Source organism: Acanthochromis polyacanthus, chromosome 3, assembly GCF_021347895.1.
Source record: "Acanthochromis polyacanthus isolate Apoly-LR-REF ecotype Palm Island chromosome 3, KAUST_Apoly_ChrSc, whole genome shotgun sequence".
Taxonomy (NCBI): Eukaryota; Metazoa; Chordata; class Actinopteri; family Pomacentridae; genus Acanthochromis; species Acanthochromis polyacanthus.
In genome coordinates, this window is record NC_067115.1 from 42244121 (window position 1) to 42268508 (window position 24388).

Consider the following 24388-nt stretch of genomic DNA (forward strand, 5'->3'; position numbering starts at 1 on the left):
TTCCTTCAGGAGGAAATGACATCATGTGGAGCAGGTCATGTGGTCTAGAATTAACACACTTCCTCGAGAGGTGTTTATATAATGGGTAACTTAGTTGAAAGTGATTTCTAGGACACAGATACAATTTGTTTTTTTTCATATAAAATGTAATATGTTTCTAAAAAAGAAATTACTGTCATGATTATTCCAACTTAATAAAAAGAACACAATCAAAACAATTTCTGAATCAGCTCATTTTATTATTTTATTGTTTAGCTCATTAGAAGGTGATTGTTATTAAATCCAGACAATTATTTAGTTGATATTTTAGTGATATCCATTTATTTTTATTAATAAATGATTGTTTCCATCATTAACAATTCTGAAATTTGTAAAGACTTGATCATAATGAACATAAAAAGCATTAGCGTTTTTTAACTTTCAATAAAAATGTATGCAAGAATATTCCATGGACTTCACAGTCCCTCACAAAAGTAAGATTAATAAAGAAAATTTTCCAGGCTCTGTTCATCTAACAATCATGTAATAAAGTCCTAAAAATAATATGATATAGTTTATCTCAGATCATTTAAAGAGTCACGCAAATTATTATAAATATTCCCTGCAGCCTATGACATGAACTCACCACTAAAGCTCGGTCATGAGTTTTATTTTGAAGGAGGTCTTTACGGAGCATCCTGGGTAACGGTGTCAAGATGGCGATGTCCATGAGGAGGACGCTGTTGGCCCTCCACAGAGCAACACAGAGCAATTTAAGGGTACGTTCATATTTTTTTACACATTACCATTTAGCACATGCAGTCAGCATGTTAAAGAAGCTGTATGTTCGTTTAGTTTGTTTTTATCGAGACGTTACGCTGCGCCTAATCCTGACAGCGGCTAGCTAAGCTAACATTAGCTAACTGTCAGGACATGAACCTCCACTCAGACACAGCTTAGAGGTCCGTTGTCACCTGGAAAAATGAACTGATTTTCTGAAAATACGCACAATCGGTTCAGATTTAAAGGTAATAAGTCCACATAATGGGACGTAATGTCAAAATCATAATTGCATTTGTAGGGAAAATTTTAGTTTTTACTTACTCGCACATCACATTAAATCTTTAAAGTTCTGATTTTGACACCCTCAAAAGAGGTTATAAATCTGTCCGAAAAAGTGTTTGTATTTTAATGTAATCATCACTATATTTGAATGGGTTGCACTTATAAATAAAGGAGATTGTGACTGTTGCAGCTATCTTATGGTCTATTATCTTTAAAATACAATCCTCATAAGAGAAGGACATAATTTTGATATCATTTTAGTCCCAATGCAGGGGCCACCAGCTCTTTTTGGAAACTGGAAAAAAGCAATCTATGAATTGGATTAGTGTTTTAAAGCTATTTCAACCAGTAAAGACAACTGGAATTGTTACTATCTAGGGCATGGGTGTCAAACTCTTTTTTTGTTTCACAGCCCAATTCGATCCAAAGTGGGCCAGACCAGTAAAACCACAGCATCCATCCATCCATTCTCTATACACCGCTTTATCCTCACTAGGGTCACGGGGGTGCTGGAGCCTATCCCAGCTGACTCAGGCGAAGGCAGGGGACACCCTGGACAGGTCACCAGCTTGTCGCTTGGCTACATATAGAGACGAACAATCACACTCACATTCACACCTACGGGCAATTTAGAGTAATCAATTAACCTCAGCATATTTTTGGACTGTGGGAGGAAGCCGGAGTGCCCGGAGAAAACCCACGCATGCACAGGGAGAACATGCAAACTCCATGCGAACCAGGGATCTTCTTGCTGCAAGGCAGAAGTGCTAACCACTACTCCACTGTGCAGCCCTAAAACCACAGCATAATAACCTATAAATAAATAACCACAGCTCCACATTTTTCCCTTTGTTTTAGTGCAAAAAAGTACATTCTGAAAATATTCACATTGATGAATTACCTTCTTACAAAACATTATGAACAACCTGAAATTTCTTAAGACAAATACGTGCAATTTCAGCAATATTATGCCTAAGCTGATCATTTACACATTACAACTTACAGATACAGAACATTTAGTCACAGATATTTGGAACTGAACAATATAGTATTTTCACTTTATAGTCAAAACAACTTGTCAAGATGTAGAAATTATTTTTAATGTACATTCAGTTTTGTGTAGTAATCCTGACCACCACACCATGCAAACTAACATGGGAACTGTAAAGAAAGAAGGTTCAGTTGTCCCTCTGCCTTGTAAATGTAGATGACAACTTTAAATTAGCATTTACTTTTATTAAAATATTGCACTTCCTGTCATCCCTGTAATTTTTACACTTTGCAAAGTCATCCTGCAGGCCAGATTGAACTCCCTGGCAGGCCGTATGTTTGACACCTCTGCTCTAGATTATGGTGCTGGTAAAATAATGCAGAGATGTAAGGATAATATTTTATTGCACTTACTAACCCCATATGAGGTCCTGAAGCAAATGTTGTTTTGCCTTTACTGGTCCCCAGTGTACATGCTCTGAAACAAAATATTATTGCAGAGCTGAAATGATTGTTGAAATCGTTATGTTTGACTCATTGTTTAAGTTATTTAGTAAGACTTAACATGTGAAGTAGGACTGCAGGATATGTATTTTAAGCACTGACAGCAGAAATTTCAGTTTGAAGACAAAACAACTCAAAGACATCATGCTACAACTTTTTCTTGCTGCTTGACTCACAAAGAAAACTCACTCGATTCTCATTTTCCATGACTTATCTACAAGACAAATCTGTCTAATGGAACATAATTTACTATCACTTAAAGGTTCTTAGGTACACTGAGTTTTTTAAAAACATTTACATGAAACATGGCTTGTGGACCTGCAGGCTCCACATGTGCACAGCAAAATGAGCGAGGAATAGGAGAGAGACACTGAAGAACATTTCCTTGCAGAAATAAATCAGTTGTATGGAAATGTTGCGGCTACAGAAAGGATGATGTTAACCAAAAACAGGTACTCTGTCTGCTTCGCATGAGCATTTAAATCGGCACCATAAAGCCACTACAAAGAATTATTCAAGACACCTGTATTTCTGTTTTACAGAAAAACAAATTTACTAACATAACAGCGATCAGATCTGAATCATCCCAGACCATTTTAACAGAGCCAAAAGCCATTAATGAAGAATTCTCCAAATTTTACTCTGACCTCTACATGTCTGAAGTTAACTTAGACAAGGACAAATGCAGTGAATTCATACAGAGGGCAAATCTTCTAACTCTAAACCAAGAGGAAAAAGATGATCTACAGAAACCCATTTCACTTGAGGAACTAAAGAGGGCCATCCAGAGGATGAAAAAAGGGAAATCACCAGGGTGGGATGGTGTGCCGCCTGAATTTTATCTATTTTTTTGGAAAGAGTTGGGTCAGTTCATGCTCAATATGATCCTTACAGCTGTGGATAGGGGCTCATTTGACAGGGACGCTAATTCCGCTATCCTCACCATCCTCCCTAAACCGAATAAAGATCCTTCCCGTTGTGGAAGTTACAGACCCCTGTCACTTTTAAATTCGGAAATTAAAATATATGCCAAAGTCCTGGCCTTACGGTTAGAGACACATATGACTAAATTAGTACACCATGATCAAACAGGCTTTATAAAAACACGTCAAGCTTCTGATAATATGCGCAGACTTCTACATGTGTTATATTTTGCTAAAGATATGGAGTCATCATGTGCGGTTATGTCTCTGGACGCAGAAAAAGCTTTTGATAGGCTTGAATGGAATTATCTTTGGCTAGTATTGGAAGCATTTGGTCTTGGCATTAACTTTATTAACATGATTAAGGTACTTTACTCCAACCCTTCAGCTGTGGTCCTCTCAGGTAACATTATATCATCATCTTTTCCAATATTAAGAGGATCTCATCAGGGGTGCCCTTTTTCTCCCCTTTTGTTTGCTCTCTCCCTTGAGCCCCTTGCACAGAATATAAGGCGGCCTCCATCTCTCTCACCTATATCTTTCTGCAACACCTCACACCATATATCACTATTCGCGGACGATATTTTATTATACATAAATAACACATCAAAATGTACTCCACTAATATTAGAAGTATTTGAGGAATTCAGTACAATCTCAGGTTACAAAAATAAATTGGACAAAATCTTCGCTGATGCCCCTTAATTCTCTCTCTGATGCTGCCTTATTGCCGATGCATATACCAGTAGTTAAGACCTTTAAATACCTAGGTATAAACATCTATCCCTCCCTATTTTCTACTTCTAACAAAAATTTCCTTGGTATACTGAAACAGGTGGAAGCAGATCTGGAAAGGTGGACTCGTCTCCCAAACTCCTTACAAACGCGCGTGTCTATTATTAAAATGGACATCCTCCCGAGAGTGAACTTTTACTCTAATATGATACCCCTTTCACCATCGAGAGGTTATTGGGATAAGATGCACAAATTAATATCGAAGTTTATCTGGGGAGGAGGACGTCCACGTGTCAAACTAACTACTTTTCAACGTAATAAACAGAATGGAGGTCTAGCAGTCCCTAATTTTAAATATTACTTTTGGTCATATGTGCTGCGGCGACTCTCTATTTGGCTCGATCCCCGGACATCAACATCATGGAGACCTATAGAAGAACACTTAGCATCTCCTCACCGACTTCAAGATTTAATTCATTCAGCGCTTTCCAGTAAACAATACAAACATAAGCTAGGTCCTATTATGTCATTCCTTATGACAGTATGGCACTCAGTGGGGAGGGCGACGGGCTCTGCGCTAAAGTGGCATAAACAAAGTCCAATATTCCACAACTATTCTCTACTAACTGGAGGGGTACCCTTTTCCTTCAGAGAGTGGAGTGACAGGGGAATCAATGTTATAGCTGATATTTGCAATGATAGGGGTCTGAGAGCATTTAACGATCTCCAAACTACTTATAATCTCCCAGAGGCGTCCTTTTTTTTGTATTTACGCCTTCGTTCAGCGATGCGAGCCTACGGTGTGCCCTGGGGTATTCCCCTTCCCACAAACGAACTACATAAGCTGTTAGATGTGGGAGTGAAATCGAGAGGCCTTGTCTCTACTCTTTACGCTTTTATATTAGAACCCTCCTGTGGCCCTCTGGCTGTTCACCAAGTGTGGACCAGAGACCTTGGTATTCCTAGTGATGAAATAAGTTGGTCTAATGTATGGGACAACCTAGACAAAACATCAAAAAATCTCAACCATAAACTCATACACTTTAAATTCATACACGGAATGTACCTTACTCCAAGGAAGCGCTATTACATGAAACTAGTACACTCTCCCATTTGTGATCTGTGCTCTTTAGATCAAGTGGGATCATTCTTACATATGTTCTGGCAGTGTCCGGATGTGGCGTCCTTTTGGAAGGCGGTATTGTTTATATTGTCAGATTTGCTGGCCATAAATATACCATGCTTGCCGAAGGTGCTGCTTCTCAATGACACCTCATCACTGAACCTCTCTTCCACACAAAACCATATGTTACTAGCAGGGCTAACTGCAGCTAAGAAACTGCTAGCTTTATGCTGGAAACCCCCCTACACACTCGCACGCATCCAGTGGCTGCAAACATTTCTGAGCATAATATACATGGAGTTGTCAGTGGCAAGGATGCACGGGGCGGGTCAGAAAACAATCAGTACCTGGACCTCTGCGGCCGCAGCCGTAAAAGATTTACTGGCATGAGGGATCTGTATGTCGTATGTATTCAAACTGTAACTTTTTGCTCATCTACGTTCTAATTTAATAACTATTTCTGCATTTTTGTTCAGTTAAATAATTAATTTAGTATTTTTGTGTTATAGAATGGGTGATTGTTTGTGTGCGCGTGTATGTATATATATGTGTGTGTGTATGTATATATCGGTGTATATATGTATGTTTGCGGTATGTACACACGTGGACAAAATTGTTGGTACCCCTCAGTTAAAGAAGGAAAAACCCACAATTCTCACTGAAATCCCTTGAAACTCACAAAAGTAACAATAAATAAAAATTTATTGAAAATTAAATAATCAAAATCAGCCATCACTTTTGAATTGTTGATTAACATAATTATTTAAAAAAACAAACTAATGAAATAGGGCTGGACAAAAATGATGGTACCCATAACTTAATATTTTGTTGCACAACCTTTTGAGGCAATCACTGCAATTAAACGATTTCTGTATTTGTCAATGAGCGTTCTGCAGCTGTCAACAGGTATTTTGGCCCACTCCTCATGAGCAAACAGCTCCAGTTGTCTCAGGTTTGATGGGTGTCTTCTCCTAATGGCATGTTTCAGCTCCTTCCACATATGTTCAATGGGATTCAGATCTGGGCTCATAGAAGGCCACTTTAGAATAGTCCAACGCTTTTCTCTCAGCCATTTTTGGGTGTTTTTGGCTGTGTGTTTTGGATCGTTGTCCTGTTGGAAGACCCATGACCTGCGACTGAGACCAAGCTTTCTGACACTAGGCAGCACATTTCTCTCCAGAATGCCTTGATAGTCTTCAGATTTCATCGTACCTTGCACACTTTCAAGACACCCTGTGCCAGATGCAGCAAAGCAGCCCCAAAACATTACTGAGCCTCCTCCATGTTTCACCGTAGGGACAGTGTTCTTTTCTTCGTATGCTTGGTTTTTGAGTCTATGAACATAGAGTTGATGTGCCTTACCAAAAAGCTCCAGTTTGGTCTCATCTGTCCAAAGGACATTCTCCCAGAAGCTTTGTGGCTTGTCAACATGCATTTTTGCAAATTCCAGTCTGGCTTTTTTATGAGTTTTTTTCAGCAGTGGTGTCCTCCTTGGTCGTCTCCCATGAAGTCCACTTTGGCTCAAACAACGACGAATGGTGCGATCTGACACTGATGTACCTTGGCCTTGGAGTTCACCTTTAATTTCTTTGGAGGTTGCTCTGGGCTCTTTGGATACAATTCCAACGATCCGTCTCTTCAATTTGTCATCAATTTTCCTCTTGCGGCCACGTCCAGGGAGGTTGGCTACTGTCCCGTGGGTCTTGAACTTCTGAATAATATGAGCCACTGTTGTCACAGGAACTTCAAGCTGTTTAGAGATGGTCTTATAGCCTTTACCTTTAAGATGTTTGTCTATCATTTTTTTTCGGATGTCCTGGGACAATTCTCTCCTTCGCTTTCTGTTGTCCATGTTCAGTGTGGTACACACCTTTTCACCAAACAGCAGGGTGACTACTTGTCTCCCTTTAAATAGGCAGACTGACTGATTATGAGTTTGGAAACACCTGTGATGTCAATTAAATGACACACCTGAGTTAATCATGTCACTCTGGTCAAATAGTTTTCAATCTTTTATAGAGGTACCATCATTTTTGTCCAGGCCTGTTTCATTAGTTTGTTTTTTTAAATAATTATGTTAATCAACAATTCAAAAGTAATGGCTGTTTTTGATTATTTAATTTTCAATAAATTTTTATTTATTGTTACTTTTGTGAGTTTCAAGTGATTTCAGTGAGAATTGTGGGTTTTTCCTTCTTTAACTGAGGGGTACCAACAATTTTGTCCACGTGTGTATGTATACATATACGCTTTTGTTTCTGTTTTTTGTTCTTTCTACCTCAACTTACTAATTACGAATGAGACCAGGATATGGTGTGCTGTACTATTATGTACTCTTTGAAACTACAATACAGAAGATCATGGGAGGGAGGGAATGTCGCAAATTAGGGGGGGGAGTTCATCTTTAAAAATTATTGAAAAGGAAGTGCTTGTAATTTGTTGTAACTCTGTCGTTGAATTGTTTCATGCTTTTCTTTTTCTAAATAAAAGTAATTGATCACAAAAAAAAAGAAAAACAAACTATTGCAATGACTTTTTTTAATCAATGCGAGTATTTTTAACAAAGTCTTTTTCTTTACTAAAGTGCAATGTTTAATGTGTGTACTGTATCATAATATAAGAGTACCTGTACTTTACTTTAGTGTCTCCAGTTTGGTCAAATTAATGATAATATATTGTACTATTTACTTCATAATATTTGTTTGATACCTTTCATTGCTATTTGTGAACTAGACAAGCCCTCAGTAGAGGGCAGAACCACGCCCTCTACTGGTGAAAACCCTGTCCTCCCAATACAAATGATGCAATATGTATCAATTTTGATCATCGTACGTATCTCCCTTCCTACTTGATCTGTTGACCTGTAACTCCACAACTGAGCAGGGGACCTTAGACTGATCTTCAGTGCCAAGTTTGATTATCCTGACTTCAGCACTTGCAGAGATATCGGAATGGACATAGCCACATACATACATACATACTTACCCAGCCAGATATCGCACCGAATGCAGTAACCCCGCTGACGTTCGTCAGGCGTGGTTAATTAGGATTTTACATGCAAAATATATGAGCTGATAAAATATGCCCTTTCTTATAGATATTGCCTAAGAGACAATACATCTCAACCAGCTACAGCAGTGAAATGCTAGTATTAATTCATCTGTAGTAATAACCTCATAATATAGCACACAGAGGGGCAATTTTCTGATATTTAAACAAAAACGGTGAAGGTCGTGAAACAAAATTTGGAATCATTTCCTTCAATCACACCAGTGCTATATATGTAGAGGTTCCCAATACATCGACCCCCGCTGACATGTAGTGAAAGTCTTTTCTGTCTCCCCTTTTGCCCTGCTGGTATTCCACCCTTGTACATAGAAAGCTTCAATGAGGGAGTCTCAACATAGCAAACAATGCCCATTGTACAAAAATGTGTATTAAGCACAAAGCTGAATCACTGCCTTTGTGGCAGTGTCACCTAAAGCTGAAACTGTTCATGACCGCTGAGTGTAGATTCATGAATTCATTTTGAAGACACTTGTGGAGAACAAATGCCTGTCTGATTTTTTTTTTTTTTTTTTCTCTCAGAATGCTGAGGCATCTCTGGATGTGCGACATCCCGTCCCACTTTTGCTGCCAGTACGGACCAAGAAGCGGTACTTTATTCCTCCAGCAGTGGGACTGAAGGGAAAGAGTGAAGCAAACCCAGAGGCCAAGGCCCAAGCAGCAGGCATCGTCTTCAGACAGCAGTACCTGGAGAGGCCCATCAACATCGCTTGCACTGGTAAAACGATCCTTAAATTGTGCTGATGTGCATACATAACAGTATTGTTCTTGTGTAATATTTCCAGTTTCAAATGGTTGCTAAGATGAGACAAAACGGTATAAACAGATATTTTTACTCTGTTAGTGATGGTAAGTTTCTCAACATTTCTACCAATATGACAGTAAGTAGAGCTGGATATTATCAATGATCCCCTCATTTTGAACTTCACGTCCTTGTATGTTCCATAATCAAGCAGCTACGTTTCTTTGAATATGAAATTACTGTGGATACTTCTTAGTCAAAAAACTGTTGTCAGAACTTCATTTGCTCATAGTGGATGTTTTACACATCAGGAAGCCCTGACAGAACATTTAGCCCAGTGATAAAGAAAAACAGCAGAAATACAGAGGTTGGTCTCAGCAAACTAAGAATCCAGACTTGATTTATTCAAACAATTAATGAATGGGAATTAATGGGAAAATGTTCTTTGTGTGCATATTAGTAGTAACTAAAGCTACAGTTTAGATCTATAGTAATGTTTTGGTAACTAAGGAGGCTGCTTTCAGCAGCTGATCAATGAATGTTTATAACCTGTAGATGCAACCTGAAAAAAGGAGAAAATTGTTGATAAAATTGTATCTTATACATTAAGGTAACAGTGGAAGCCTTATTACTTTGGTGCACCGTATGTTTTTTAGTTAACCACTTCTCCCAAACACTGTAGGTCCCACTGAAAGACGTTTTTGTGTCATGCATGTTTTTAACAAGTGATTCTGACTTATTAAACCGATGTGACAGGATCAGCGAGTCCACTAATGATTTGCTTTGTGACTACATAACTAGACACAGTGTCATTTCGAGTAACTTTGGGACAAGAGAAGTCCTTGGTAAAAGTAAGAAGCTGTTCCCTATGTGTTCCATTTGCTCATGGCTAAGACAAATAATATGATTAGTTAAAAGATTCTTTGCCTGTGAAACTTAATGCATTCAAATCTCTGGGTGACTTCTGACAGATGATCAACCATCTGCTCTCATACATTTGTTCACAAATGCCAACAGAAAGCCTTCTGTTTACAGTTTTGTACTGAAAGCCAGTCAATATCCCAAAACATATCTACCTATCTATATTTAAGAGTCGAAACTTATGAATATGAAACTGAAAATTTCAACTCTATGAGCAAATAAAAATCATGAAAAAATTCTTAATGTATCCTAACATTCCACCAAAGCTTTTATGTGGAGCTATTCTTGCTGAGTCAGTCATCAGCTGTGGATTGAAAGGATTTATTTTGAAAACTGTCTCTGGTTGGAGGGTACACACTGATTGATCAGTCATGTCTGCGGTCTTTACCAGCGGGAGTCTTCGACCCCTACATCCCTCCAGAGGGGGATGCTCGTCTGTCCACTCTGTCGAAAGAAGGCCTGAAACAGCGAACTGAGCAGATCCGACAGAGCGCCGCCTCACAATTAGCGTAAGATCCTTTTCTCTGTCTCCTCATGTCATTTCTGTACTGATGAATCCTGCAGGTAAGAACTACACTGACAGTCATTAAAAACTTTGAGACCATATTTTTCAACATAATTTTTATTTTGAAGCCTGAAACTGGATTTTCTTCATATGAATCATTTGTTTAGCATATTGGCATACAGAAACAAAAATCTAAAGTTTCAAGAATGATTTCAAAATAAAGAATTTCACAAAAGAAAACGGCACCTGCCAAACACGAAGTCACAACAGTCAATACCGAGTATGGCCTCCATTTGCTTCGATGCAGGCAGCAATCCGTCGGCGCATGCTTTGGACCAGGCTTCTGATTGTGGGTTGGGAACAGCCCATACGCCTGGCTACATCACTGTAGCTCAAACCGGCCTCCACCATACCCAGTGCCCGGAGACGTTGTTCATGTGATAGACGCGGCATGATGCTGTTCACTGGACTAACAATGGTGGCCTTTTTTGGGCCTTTATATAGGCCTTCAAAACCCATTCTCACATTGTGCAGATACTCACTGAGTATTGCTTGGTGTGTATTTGGTTCACTTTTGCAAAGTGACCAACCCATGTGCAATGAATCATGACAAAATGACAACTCATCATTATCTCAACTACCAGGGCACTAGATCATCAGTAAATCCACAATGAATAATTACAACCCCCCTACAAGTAGAATTCTGCGTACATTTCTACCTCAAAGTTTCTATTAACTGTCAGTATACATTTGATGTGGTTTGAGACCAAGAGCACGTCCTTCCACCAGCTATAAACAGCTGTTTTGTTTTAATGCATCCAACACATCTTAAGGTGATGAACTAAATGTTTTTTCCTCTATTGTTTCAGGATTCGTAAAATCAAAGAGCACGACTCCGAGTTCAAAACAAAGGGTTTTGCAGAGCGAGCTCAAGAAATCTTTATTGAGGCTCACAACGCCCTGACACAGTAAGGAAACAAACTCCTAGCTCTGCCTCACAGTGAGGGAGCACCGCTTTGTTATTGTGAGACATTTGTTATAGACATGAGAGCTGGAGTCATGCTGCCCTCAGTTCTGCTGATTAAACAATCTGGATTATTATTCTGAAAAAAATACAATAATTATAAACTGATGAGGAACTTCAGCCCTCATTTTCACAATCACCCTTTGAGGCTACAGCAGCAGGGGTACGTGCACGTCTTTTTGAGTTTTTGTGCTCTTTTTGTAACTTTCACAGTACAAATTTCATTATTTAAAAGCTAGTTAAAATGATTTCAAAATAAACTGCTCTTCCTGCCAAACAATTCATTTTTAAAATCATTTCTAGCTGTGTAGTGTAGAGGGAAAGGAAACAACATACAACATGTAGTATGGCATAAGTTGACATAAATTAACCTTCAAAATCTGAGTTTTAAGTGTTAGAGAGGCAGGTAAATATCTGCTGTTTGATTTCCAGGTTTAACAAGGAGAGACTTCATTCCTTGGTGACAGAAAGATGTTATCCTGTAAGTTATTCGTCTCAACATTGCTGAAATGAATTCACTTTCATCAGATCCTCAGTTCATTGCACTTCTATCGCTCCTCTCTTCTGTGTTCAGGAGATGACGAGAGGTAACCGCTACAAGACGATTCGCTGGAGGTTCATCGAGTCCCTGGAGCCGCCCAGAGTGGTCCACGCCCGCTGCCCCGACATGGTCACCAAAGGCAACCTGTATGGCCAGGTGACGGTCCGCATGCACTCCAAGCAGGTACGACTCGTCTGCTAAGAGACTGTCGCACGGAAAAGTCCAGACGCGGCATGAAAATGGTCTATTTGTGGTTTGCAGTTTTTAGAGTAATACAGCTTCTACAGCAGGTGTGTCAAACATGCGGCCGACCACAGGGTCCGATCCGGCTCCCGGTACGACTTTGAAAAGTGTTGAAATGACAGAGAAGACATTAACTGCCAACTGTGTATTTGTAAAACTATAAATTTTAAATAATTTCCTGACCTTGACAAGTTGTTTTGGTCGTAAAGTAAATTACTAGATAGCTCATTGTTCTTTTGTCGTTTTGTGTCTTGTTTTTGTTGTTATTTGTCTGACTTTTGTTGTTGGTCTTATGTTTTTGTTGTTTTGTGTTTCCTTTTTGTCTCGGTTGTGTTTTTGTTGTCTGTCCATTTTTTTAGTCACATTGTAACTTTTGGCGAATTTTTAGTCTTTTTTGATTCATGTCGTTTGTCTCATTTTTTGGTCATTTTTTTCTCGCTTTTATCATTTTGTCTCATTTTTGTCGTTTTGTGTTTTTTTGTCTCGCTTATGTTTGTCTATTTTTTGTCACTTTGTAACTTTATTGTCAAATTTTTTGTCTCTTTTTTTCGTCATTTTGTGTCTCGTTTCTGTAATATTTTGTCTTTTTGGTAGAGTTTTTTGTCTCTTTTTGTCTGACTTTGGCATTTTGATCATAATGTAAAACACTATATTGTTCAGTTCCAGGTACCTGTGATTAAAATTTCAAGTTACTTATAAGTCTTTACGCTGTGATTTTACTGGTCTGGCTCACTTGAGATGAAAGTGAACTGAATGTGGAACCTGAACTAAATTGAGTTTGACACTCTTTCCAATCCATTTAACCTTAGTACATTTAAATCCTGAGGAACTGGGTTTGAGGTTTAGTGTAAACAGAAATGTCATGGTGAAGTCGGCTTTCCAGCTTGCCTCTGTTTGCCTTTCAGACTCTGGCCATCTACGATCGCTTTGGGAGGCTGATGCTGGGCAGTGAGGAGCACTCGAAGGACGTCTTGGAGTATCTGGTCATAGAGCGACACCTCATCAACCCCTATGGACGATGGAGGTTGCACGGAAAAATAGTGCCATCCTGGGCTCCTGCCAAGGACCCAATTATTAAGGTGACCCTCTACTCTGCACCGCTGACATTTGTATTTTAGTAAGAAAAAGGCTGAGGTCCAAGGCTTTCTCCCTGTCAAAAGGAAATTAAAAAACCTTTATTAACTGACCACTTCATACTTCACTTTAATGGCCACATGAACAAGGTTGGTGGAGTAAAGAAGGTCTTCCAAACTTTTTTGATATGTTCTTATACAAAAATGTTTCCTTGCTGTTATATTTGTGTTTATGTATCCTTTCTAAAATGTCTTTACTTTTTCTTAGAAAATAGAGAAATATAATTCTTGATGACCGTCCAAACTGTGCTCCCTAGGGATGTGCGCGACTTGTCGTTTAATCGTTTAACCGCCTACTCATTTATTAAACGTTTAGTATTTTACTAGTCGGTTAAACGCTGCATTAAAGCTGCTGTCCGGAGTTTGATTGACAGCGTCTCCCAAAACGCTGTTGGTCCAACCCTCGCTCCCTCTGATTTCGCCCCTTTATTTGTGCACGCGTGCAGTACATGAGAGAAGTGCCCGGAGTGCTGCAGCATATGGCCTGTTTTGCTGTTTTCCCCTCTTCTGCATTTAGTACATTTAGTAAATAATAAAGGAATTACGTTAGAATGCTGTATTGAGTCTAACTTGTCCTAAAACCAAAATAACATGAATCTGCTAGGACGAACGAGTAAAGTTTCAATATGTGATTACACTCGTGTATCCCTCTCGATGACGTCGTTTATCAAACTTAGTGCATTTAGGCGTGTATATGTGTTACATTGTTTATTTATTTCTATCTAGAGTTCAGAATTGCATGACTCCTCTGACGAAGAGTATGTCCCAGACGTCCCAACATCTTCCTCCAGAGGTCGGGTATCTAAACGAAGCCGTCAGGCGGGCTATGGAGGCCGTGGTCGGGGAGCGACGCGAGCACCCCGAGCCAAAAAACGTCCTGCAGTCTCTTGGCCTGACAAGCCGTGGGATTGGTAACTTTTCTGTAACTTTTGCTGATCCCTGATGCTCTCTCCTCCACAAGCAAAACAAATGTGCGCGCGGTTGCGTAGTGCGTAGCTCGCCCACCTCTGCATGGGCTTGCTTGCTGTGCGCGTAACCGTTGATTGACAGCATGACAAAGCTGAAGCTCGAACTTGATTGGTCGGCAGCGACCGGCGCTTTTTGGAATAACATGGGGGTCTATGAGAGGAAGGCGGAGCTCAGGAATAAATTTTCATATCGCGTTATACTAACTTTATATTATAGTATCGAACTAGACTAACACATTTAAGCTTTGTTAAAAAATGATACATAAATTGAAAACAAACGGAAACTCTGGACAGCAGCTGTAAGCATCATGCACCTTGTTCTTCGCGCCTCTGCATCGGTTTTTTGTAAACAGGCTGAGGAGCCAGGGAGAGAATTGCTCCTCCTCCCCTCCCCTCACACGCACACGTAGCACGGGGCGGTCGACCTCCGGATGACACGTTCATTTCTCCAAACCTGCACCGCCTGTCCGTTCACCCCCCCCCCCCCCCGGCACAGCCACGCTTCGCGGTCTCCGGTCCCGACCGGGCACCACCATGCAGCTCTACGTCCTGTCTGGGCTACCTGGTTGATCCTGCCAGTAGCATATGCTTGTCTCAAAGATTAAGCCATGCAAGTCTAAGTACACACGGCCGGTACAGTGAAACTGCGAATGGCTCATTAAATCAGTTATGGTTCCTTTGATCGCTCTCTCAACAATACCCAACAGGCTTATCAAAATGTCTGATCCACTTGTGAAACTCTTCCTCATCTGTCAAGCAAACCCAGCCATCGTCATCGTCATTTACGACGGGGCCGTGAACGCCACTGCAGCCTCCATCGTTATCAGTGCATTTTCTCCCGCGTCTGCTGCTATTTCCGTGGGGGTTTTTTTCAACCCCCGCTATCCCCCTCACCATTAGCAGTGTTTTGACCACTTCAGCTACACCCACCACCTCCCCTCTTGCCACTCCGGAGTCGGACCCGGTGAAGCAAAGATTCGGCTCCAGTATGGTCCTGCTTGTGGACTGTCATGGCGCACCGACCCGCTGCCGTTACGCACAGACGCAGCGGCACTTTCTGTCTCAGTGGACGACTGAACATCTTCATCAGAGGGTGAATATTCCTCTTCAGAATCTGAGTAAGCCATCACTTGACAAAGTACTTTGTCAGTGTTGACCAGACCTCTCGGTACGGTGAGTTTTCTCACTCTAAAATGTGCCGTCTTGCGCTCTGATACGCTCCGACGGCGAGTCTCGTCTCCTCGGTTTTCAAACTCTGTGAACTCCACAACTTTGAATGAAAACACGCCCACAACTGATGCTCAGATTGAAGTTCCAGATGTCCGCCATCTCCTGGTGTACAGTACATGAGGCACACGAAGCAGTATATTTGAAGCTATGGCTTGTTATGTTCAGCAATGTTGCTTGTCGCAATATTGCGACTTTGGCGCTTAAAGGGTTAAATTGCAAGTTTTCCGAACCGACTAGTCGCCAATAAAATTAGCGACTAGTCGGTTCGGAAATTAGTCGAAATTCCCATCCCTAGCTCCTACCCTCATTAATGAAACTGTCTTGGACCTTCATTGTGATGTATTCAGACATTTAGCCTACACAGCTTTGCAGGACCGTTTACAGTATATCTATGGACAGGACTGTACAGCTGTTTTAGGTCCCAGCATCACTCAAACAATTAAACCAGTTAACTGTACAAGCTGCATTAAAGAGAAAAGACTCTTTGTTGGATTCGTACATTTTATCCCAGTTAGAGATTAATCTGTGATACAATTCAAAAACATTTCTGGACCGATTTTAAAAGTGAAGTAAGTCTTCTTGACTGAGTATAGATAAGCTAATCACCTATTCATTTTTCATGAGGAAAATTGGTTGTCTTGCACTGAAATCACATCAGTTCACAAAGGTTAATGTAAAAACATAGGTCAGATGTCCTTCTGGTGGTATAGAGGGTTGTTTAGTCTGTTTTGTTGTTTGTCTTGTCCAGGTTTGGAGATAACTGTCACACTTTCTTTGGATGACCCACAGACGTCATTGTGAGCATTTTTTACGGGTTCTGTTTCTGTAGAACGACATCACAGTGAAGTCTGTGCGTCATCCAAAGTAATGGCAACATTGATTCTGCAAAACTCTAATTTTATGATAATTATGTAAAAATGAAACCTGTATTCCTGAATTATTTTTGCTGTTTTGGAGAGGAGGCAGAAAAACAACCAGCCGTTCATACTTGCTAACTGCAACTAGAGGGAAAAGAGAAAATGTTTTTTGTAATGTGGATGAATGACTCTTTAAAACACTGACTGAATTTTACTGATCACTGAGCTGTAGAGGGATTTAGGGAACTCCTGCAGGGCTGAACCATATTCCTCCCCAGCAGCTACTTCAATTAACAGGCACATCTCCGTCAAATCTAAATAACTTGGACACACAGGAATGTGATGTTGTGATTCTGAGCTTTGAGCGTCTAACTGTTGCTGGACAGTGGTGGGAGAAGTGCTGCTTCGGTAAAGATATTACAATGACAACGTAAAAATATGTATTTAGAGTATCAACAGAAAAAGTGTTCATGATGCAGATTAGTGACTTTCATATTCATACAGGATTATTGATTCTGATGCAGTTTGTTGTCGTTCACACAGGTGATTTCCAGTTTTAAACCTGTTTGTAGTGCAGTGAAAATATTTCACCAGCTTTCTCATTTTAGTTTTAAAAATGTTTTCAAATAAGCATCTCTATCTGAACTGCTGATTTAAAAAAAAAAAAAAAGGCACCAGTTTGAAATGTGACCTTTTTAAAATAAGAAAATAAATCCTAAATTCCAGACTAGATAGACTTGATAAGAGGGAGATGTGTTTCCCACTGGACAAGGAATCTCGTAGGGCAAGCTGCCAATATTTCCTAATGAGAACAAGCTGCCAGGTAAACTGTAACAGCAGCTGTACTGTGCTTGGAGTAAATGCATTCAGTCCATTGCAAATTTAGTTCTGCAACTGTTGCTTGGAATCTACATGATGTGATGATCTGCAGCTACTTCTGCGGCAAGTTGCCTCCTTTCAAATAAATTCAGAAACAAAGAAACAAATCCCCGTTAAATTCAGATTACCTGAGAGAATGTGTTCAGTCTCTGCACCACACTTCATGAAGCTGGACTGGAATAGAAGATGACTTGCATTATACGCATCACTGCTGAAACATAGGACATAAGCACCTTAAATCTGTGAGTCAGCCCCTGCTGTGTCTCAGATATGCCTGACAGATGGAGCAGTAATGATGCCTGGAAGGTGTTTCTTACTCTTTTCTGGTGAAATCCAACCATCGCAATCAGAGCTCTGCAAAAAGTGTTGGCCCCGCTGTCAAACATCAGTCCACAGCATGCCAAATAATCCCTCCTTATCGTAGCTACTTTATGATGGTCATTTGATTAACACTGAGGCCTCTTGCTTTGCATTTAGAACAACACCACAGGAGAAATGTGTGTAATTTGTAATATGTCTCAAGTGGTGTGTCAGTATCATGTCCTTGATGTTTCACACTTCAAGTTGTTGTTACTTAAGGTTATTTTAAACCATAATAGGTTATTTTACAGACAATTCCAGAATGATATTATGGTATTATTTTAAGTTTCAAATGGATAGCACCTTTGCTAACTGTGGTCCATGACATTAAACAAATACCAAGAATCTGACTCACAGTTACAGCTACTCTTTGGTTCATGGGTAAAACTGAGCAAACTTTGTTTGAAGCATTTAGTTTGACAGATGTTCCGTAATGTGGGAAACTGGATCTTCTCTGCTGAGAGAAGATGTAGGTTTTTTTCTTTGCAAGAACAAAATATGTCACAGTAGTTTCTTTCTTTCTTTCTTTCTTTCAAAAAGTGCCCACCTTTCTGCTTTTTTGAACAGGATTATGACATGTTGGTCCTGCACATTGATTAACCCTGGAACAAAATATGCAGCTTAATGAGTTGCACTTGAGATTTGCTGTGCGTACATTATGTAGTTTTAGTGCAGATTACATTTGTTTGAATGAAATTTAAAGAAAAATTCTCCTCTTCTCCTGCCCCTCTTCCAGACGATCATCATTCCTGGTCCAGAGCTGAAACCAGGGCAAGAATTTGACGCCCTCAGCTATGAAGTTCCCAAACCAGCGGCAGTACAGTGGTATAAATAGTCCACCGGGTGGCACTGCTCTTTTTAGCAAACTTCCGCTCACATTATTAGCAGTCATGGGCCAAATGCTGTCAAGAATTTGGCTGTGGCTGGTTATAGTTTGTCCACTTTGGCAGGAAACTGGGCTTCTTACTGTTTGAAAAAGGATTTTGGCTGTTGAGACACTGGAAGCAGCAGGTGAGTTTGAGGATGAACAAACTGCTGTGTCCTGAAGCCAATGAAGCTGCTTCTTTCTCTACAGAAAATCACACAAAGTCTGGAATAATAACAACACCTTCCATGACTGCAGTTTTGTGTCGCACATTTTTATGTTGTCTTCATGAGAGTAACTTAATGTGTACACGCAAGAAATAAAATGTACAGATCAACAGAAATTGAATGGTTTATTTCTGTGATGAGTATACTGCATGTTGACCTTAGGAAATACAAAAATAAGTGTTCCACCTGCTTTCTTTTACCAGCACATTTCAGTGCAAACCAAGGGACATGTTACAACATTAGATTTTTTTTTCTTTTTTTTCTCTTTTTCTTAACGGGACAACACTTTACATCACGCTCATTCAAAACACACACAAACATGCAACAGTGCTTACAAAACTAGGTCACTCCATTGACAAAAAAGCTTGGGCAATGTTGAACTGAATAAAACAAATCTGTATCTGAGACTGACACTGCAGCAGCAGAAGTGCAAATAATCATCACAACTGCTAGTTTCACCAACTTAATTCCTGACTTAGATGTGAATTAACGGCACCGCGACAGAACATCATTTCAATCCATAAACCCTTAGAAGCATACTACTTTCAAAAACTTGAATTCGACTCTACCTGAAACTTGTGATTAACGTTTCATAACCTTATTTGTAATTTATTTCAAATAATATTCCTAAATATCCAACACTGAAATATGGGGCCATTTCTGATTACTAAATTATTAGCTATTAGTAATCATATCTAATAGTTACAGAATATCATTGACTCATCCCTAAGTATTTAATGATGTAAAAAAAAAGTATTTCTCATAATTGGCCAGTATTCACGTAAAGGTTTCACGCAGAAGGACCTTAGAATTTAGTCCCTATACAGAGACCAATAAAATGTCAACATTACTTTTCTCCTGCAGTGAGTATAATATTGTCTGTATAAAGAATCTTTAAAATAGTCCTGTAATAAACCTTTTCAACTAACACAGGAGTTGGATCCCAGTCAAGTTAGCAGTTATGTCCATCAATTTGAATGTTCTTTGCATTCACCAAACATGTTCATTGTGTTTTGATGTTTATTTCATAATCCAATGTTAGTCAGACTGGTGTCCACTGTGCTCGATCCACAAAAAAAGCTCTGATATTATTTAAAAAACTTAGACATGAAAGGATTAGGCAGGTTTTACTCCACTTTAATCTGCAAAATTGTTATGGTGTAAGTTTGTGGTAATTTATGCAATTTCCTGGCATTTCTTTCTTTTTCTAAACGTTTCTTTAAGTGAGATACAGTTGAGTTTCCTATTATTAGGAGTGTATAAAAAGTGAAAACATTAAACGCTGGCATTTAGTCGAGAAATTAGCCACGTAAGCAAACGGGTATGCATAGTTTTGTCAATACTTCTGAAATGTAACTTGACATCCACTGTAATCTCAGTGGCACTATTTGACACTTTCTTTTACTTAGGACATATATTGTAAGAAAAACTCAGAATAAAAATGAACTCATCTCGTGTAAGTTGTTTAAGATTAGAGTTTCATGTGTAGAGTCCCTGTGATATTTTTGCATTTGTGAATTTATTTAGATTCGTGAGCTCTTCACCTCAGCCGTGGTTCCAGCATATTTCGAGTACATTGCAAACATTTGAGCTGTCACCTAAGAACATACAAAGACAAAAATGTTTTCATTTAAACTGGGCAGGGGTGGGGGAATAGAAGCAGGAAGAAATGGGACTTCATCTAATTGCTTTTGACATCTTTCCATCGTTAAATAAGTGTCAATAGTTCACTTCTGCACTGATGATGGACATAAGTATGTTATATGTGCTTCTCTAAATAATGCAATTATTAGTCAGGTTTGCACAACCTATGGCGCCCAGCTCATCACCACGTTACAGATTGCTTCTTAGTTGGACAGGGGCATGGTTCAACTGGATAGGCAAACTGGAAATAACAGTCCTAAGTTTTGTCTTTCCTAATTTTTATTTAGTAATTGCCCATCAGAGAGGGCTTCTGCCTTTCCCAGCTGCAGGGAAGCTGTTCTTTAGCTGAGCCTGCACTGCATTTGTAGCTTGGAAAATGATAAAACAATTCCCTTTGATCAACAATGGGCTACCGGCAGTTCACATTCCCCTTGATCTAAAAGGAGGGGCCAAAAGTGGATGCTACCCAGGTTTAAGTCACAAGTCAGGTGGGAATACAAGAGCCTCAGCAGCACACTCTGCATCGTCTTCTTCATCTTCTTCTGGAATATTCTCAGGTTCCCACGTAAAGACGTCTGAGGCATTGTCTGTGAATGAGCCAGATCTACTCCTTGCCATCTCCCAAGGACACAAAGCATCACGCCGGCCCAAGGCTAAGTTTGCTTTAGATTCGTCTGTCTCCTCTGTGCTCATGTCTGCTGGAGTCTCTTCAGCAGACAGTGTCGTTTGATTTTCTGTGACATCTCTTTCAGCATTGAGATTATCAGCTTTGTCCTGGTCTCCGTCTGTTGCAGTGTCAACTTGCTTGTTAACTAACTCTTTGCTCTCCCATGGACAAATGTCTTCATGACTGCTATCTTGCTCTTTGAAAATATTTGGGTCTTCTGTCTCCCATGGACAAACATTTGCCCTGCTACTGTCTTGCTTTTTAAGAATTTTTGGTTCTTCTGTTTCCCATGGACAAACATCTGCTCGAGCACTGTCTTGTTTTTTCAGAACTTTAGAATCTTCTGTCTCCCATGGACAGACATTTGTCCTTGGGCTGTCTTGCTCTTTAAGAATTTTTGGTTCTTCTGTCTCCCATGGACAAACATTTGCCTGAGCACTGTCTTGTTTTTTCAGAACTTTAGTGTCTTCTGTCTCCCATGGACAGACATTTGTCCTTGGGCTGTCTTGCTCTTTAAGAATTTTTGGTTCTTCTGTCTCCCATGGACAAACATTTGCCAGAGCACTATCTTGCTTTTTCATAACTTTTGGGGCTTCCATTTCCCATGGACAAACATCTTCCTGGGAATTGTTCTGTCTTTGCAGCTTCTCTGATGGCTTTAGTGCTTCAGGTTTGACCACTCCTGCTTCCTCTGTCTCCCAAGGACAAACATTTGCTGGAGCTGTGTTTTGTCTTCTCTGACTCTCTGATGTGTTTGGGGTCTGTGATGTTCCTGGTTCTTCAGTTTCCCACGGGCAGAGATCGGCTGGTCTTTTCAGTCCTTGTGACACTGTTTTGGTAGCTGCAGGTTTTTCAGGAATCTCAGTTTCCCAAGGGCATATGTTTACTCTAGTACTGTCTTTCCCTTCAGTTTGCACTGCAGCAGCTTTCAAAGGTGTGGAGTCTTTTTCTGGTTTGTCCTCTTGTTCACCTTCCCAGGGACAAACATCTACCTTGATTGTCATTTGTGAAGTTGAGTCTGTATTTGTTGGCTCAGTGCTTGCTTCTTCAGATGTGCAAAGAACTTCTAGGATTTTTGGAGGGTCAGGAAACTCCCATGGACAACTTTCTGCTGTCTTGGTGACTTGTTTACCCCAAGTAAGGGCAGGTGACATTGGATTGAATTGATGCTGATTACTTTCTTTTGATGCACCAGGATAGATGGCAGCTTTCATAACTTCTTGTTGAAAGGGCACCGTCAGAGTCCCTTGTCCTTTGTGTTCCAGAGGATTTAGGTTTTCATATACAACTTCTGCTTTGTCCTGAACATCCCAGGGACAAACATTAGCATATTCATTATCTTGTCTTATTGAAGTCTGGGGAGTTTTTGCAGTTTCCCAGGGACATATGTCTGCTACACGTTTCAAAGATTGTTGAGTCTGGGAATTTTTATGCAGAATAGTATTAGATATAACAGGAATATCCTGTGATTCCCAAGGACATACATCACCACGAGCGCTTTCTTGTTTTATCACATTCCCTTGTTCTTGAGAGTCCCATGGGCATGCATTAGTTCGTTCAGATACCTGTGACTCCCAAGGGCAGACATCGGCTTTAATGCTCTGCTGCTTCTTTGGTTCCCCTCCTTGCTGTGAAGAAGCAGCTCCTTCCCATGGACACACATCTGCATGAGAAATATTACGAGCTGGTGTAATTCGATTACTACCTCTTCTGTGAGTTGACGGAGTTCTGGAGCTGCTGGTAGTCTCCCAAGAACTTATGCTACTACATTTGCTGTTCTGCCTTGACAGAAACACATTTTCGTAGGTGCCATCTTTTTGCATGTCATCCATGTCACATGGGTAGATGGCAGATTTTACAATCACAAGCCTTCGTGGGCTTCTGTCAGAGGAATCCCCAGAGGATAATCTGATTGCATTTTGCTTCACAAGGCATGGCTTACCATCTGTTGTTGTCATACTTCTCTTCTGCAGTGCCCTCTTTTCCACACTTGGACGTCTACTAGACGTTCCGGACCTTGGTGTTGTGGAAGCGCTTTCCTGGCTTTTTTGAGAAACAGAGTCCTCTTTATTTAAGTTTCCATCTTTACTGGACTTGCTACTTCCATCCACGGATCCAATAAATGATTTCACAGAGAGCCACTTAGTGGTGGTGGTACGGAAGGAGAAGACACGCTGATCCTTTGTGACTTTTGGTCTTGGAGAGCCTGGTGCACTTGCAGACACAGGACTCTGAGGTTTCTGTGACTCATTTTCACCTTGTAGTCCCTTGTCCACAGAAGGAGTCTTTTCTACAGGTGGTAAATGGTCCCAGGGACAGATAAGTGATTGTGGGGATGCTGGCCTTTTTTCTTCACCGTCGCCAGAGTTTGCATATGTGACATGCTTCTGGTTCTTGTCACCTGATTGTTCTTGCTCTACCTCCCAAGGACACACCTCAGCCTTGTCAAATGACTCTGACTGGAGAGCACTCCGGGTCTGGTCACCTATAGAGAGGCTCTGCCTTGACCGCATTGTGCTGGCTCTGGAAACCTTGGGTATGTTCTCCATGGAATGCGTGGTGGTTGAGGTTAGGCTCCAGGATTTATGAAGCCTGGTGTGATCGGGATGCAGAAGATTGGTATCGATTGTCAGATTCTGGGCACTAGCTGACTTACAGACTCCCGCTGGAATATCCAAGGAGTCCGTATCAGATCGCTGAGAGGATCGTTTCACAGAATTGGCCTTTAGCATGGAGTCACGCAAGGAATTCTCTCTTTCCCTGACATAGTGATGATCACTTTGGGACTTGCGGATGGATGGCGAAGGTGACCTTATTGAACTTCTGTAACTGATACTGACAGTATCGGGGGTCCTTCTGAAAGAGTCAGAATGATTACCACTTCTGCTGTGGAAGGATCCATCTTTCTCCTCACGACTGCACTGGCGACTCATCGTTTCTGGAATCTCAGCAATGCGTTTAATAATGGATCTCCCTAGTGCACATCGAGAACTTCGCTTCTTTGACAGATGGGGGTTATTTGCGGTCATCTTCTTTGTCTTGTGGACTTCTAACTGGGCATATAACTTCTTCAGTTCATCCTGGTGCATATGAAGAAGGTAGGGAAATGATAATGGGATTGACAAGATGATGAAATGATGGAGGAGAGGAAAAGACAAGGAGATCAACAAGTCAGAGGTAAGGTAAAATATGTTTTC

General features: G+C 40.4%; 2 protein-coding genes across 3 annotated transcripts in view; one reads left to right on the forward strand and one right to left on the reverse strand.

Annotated features, from left to right (window-relative positions):
* Positions 1-666: 666 nt before the first annotated feature.
* Positions 667-18996, forward strand: mrpl45 (mitochondrial ribosomal protein L45). The gene is made up of 8 exons (XM_022196535.2): positions 667-758; positions 8908-9103; positions 10440-10557; positions 11423-11521; positions 12010-12058; positions 12152-12301; positions 13267-13440; positions 18525-18996. Exons 1-8 carry the CDS (start codon positions 696-698, stop codon positions 18621-18623), a joined length of 948 nt encoding a protein of 315 aa, XP_022052227.1. The 5' UTR covers positions 667-695; the 3' UTR covers positions 18624-18996.
* The window catches only part of gpr179 (G protein-coupled receptor 179), a 49850-nt gene continuing 44448 nt past the window's right edge, over positions 18987-24388 (reverse strand). Inside the window, exon 11 of one of the 2 annotated variants that reach the window (XM_022196534.2) lies at positions 18987-24271. In XM_022196534.2, the coding sequence (XP_022052226.2) occupies positions 21002-24271 (3270 nt within the window). In that variant the 3' untranslated portion in view covers positions 18987-21001. The remainder of the gene's footprint in view (positions 24272-24388) is intronic. The other variant, XM_051945619.1, reaches the window with a different exon arrangement.

Bases quoted from the DNA above. Each gene is read 5' to 3' on its own strand.
- mrpl45 (XM_022196535.2), top strand. From the start codon at position 696: ATGGCGATGTCCATGAGGAGGACGCTGTTGGCCCTCCACAGAGCAACA. The intron at 11,522-12,009 runs GTAAGGAAACAA...TTTGATTTCCAG, and splicing joins GCTCACAACGCCCTGACACA to GTTTAACAAGGAGAGACTTC. The intron at 13,441-18,524 runs GTGACCCTCTAC...CCCCTCTTCCAG, and splicing joins CCAAGGACCCAATTATTAAG to ACGATCATCATTCCTGGTCC.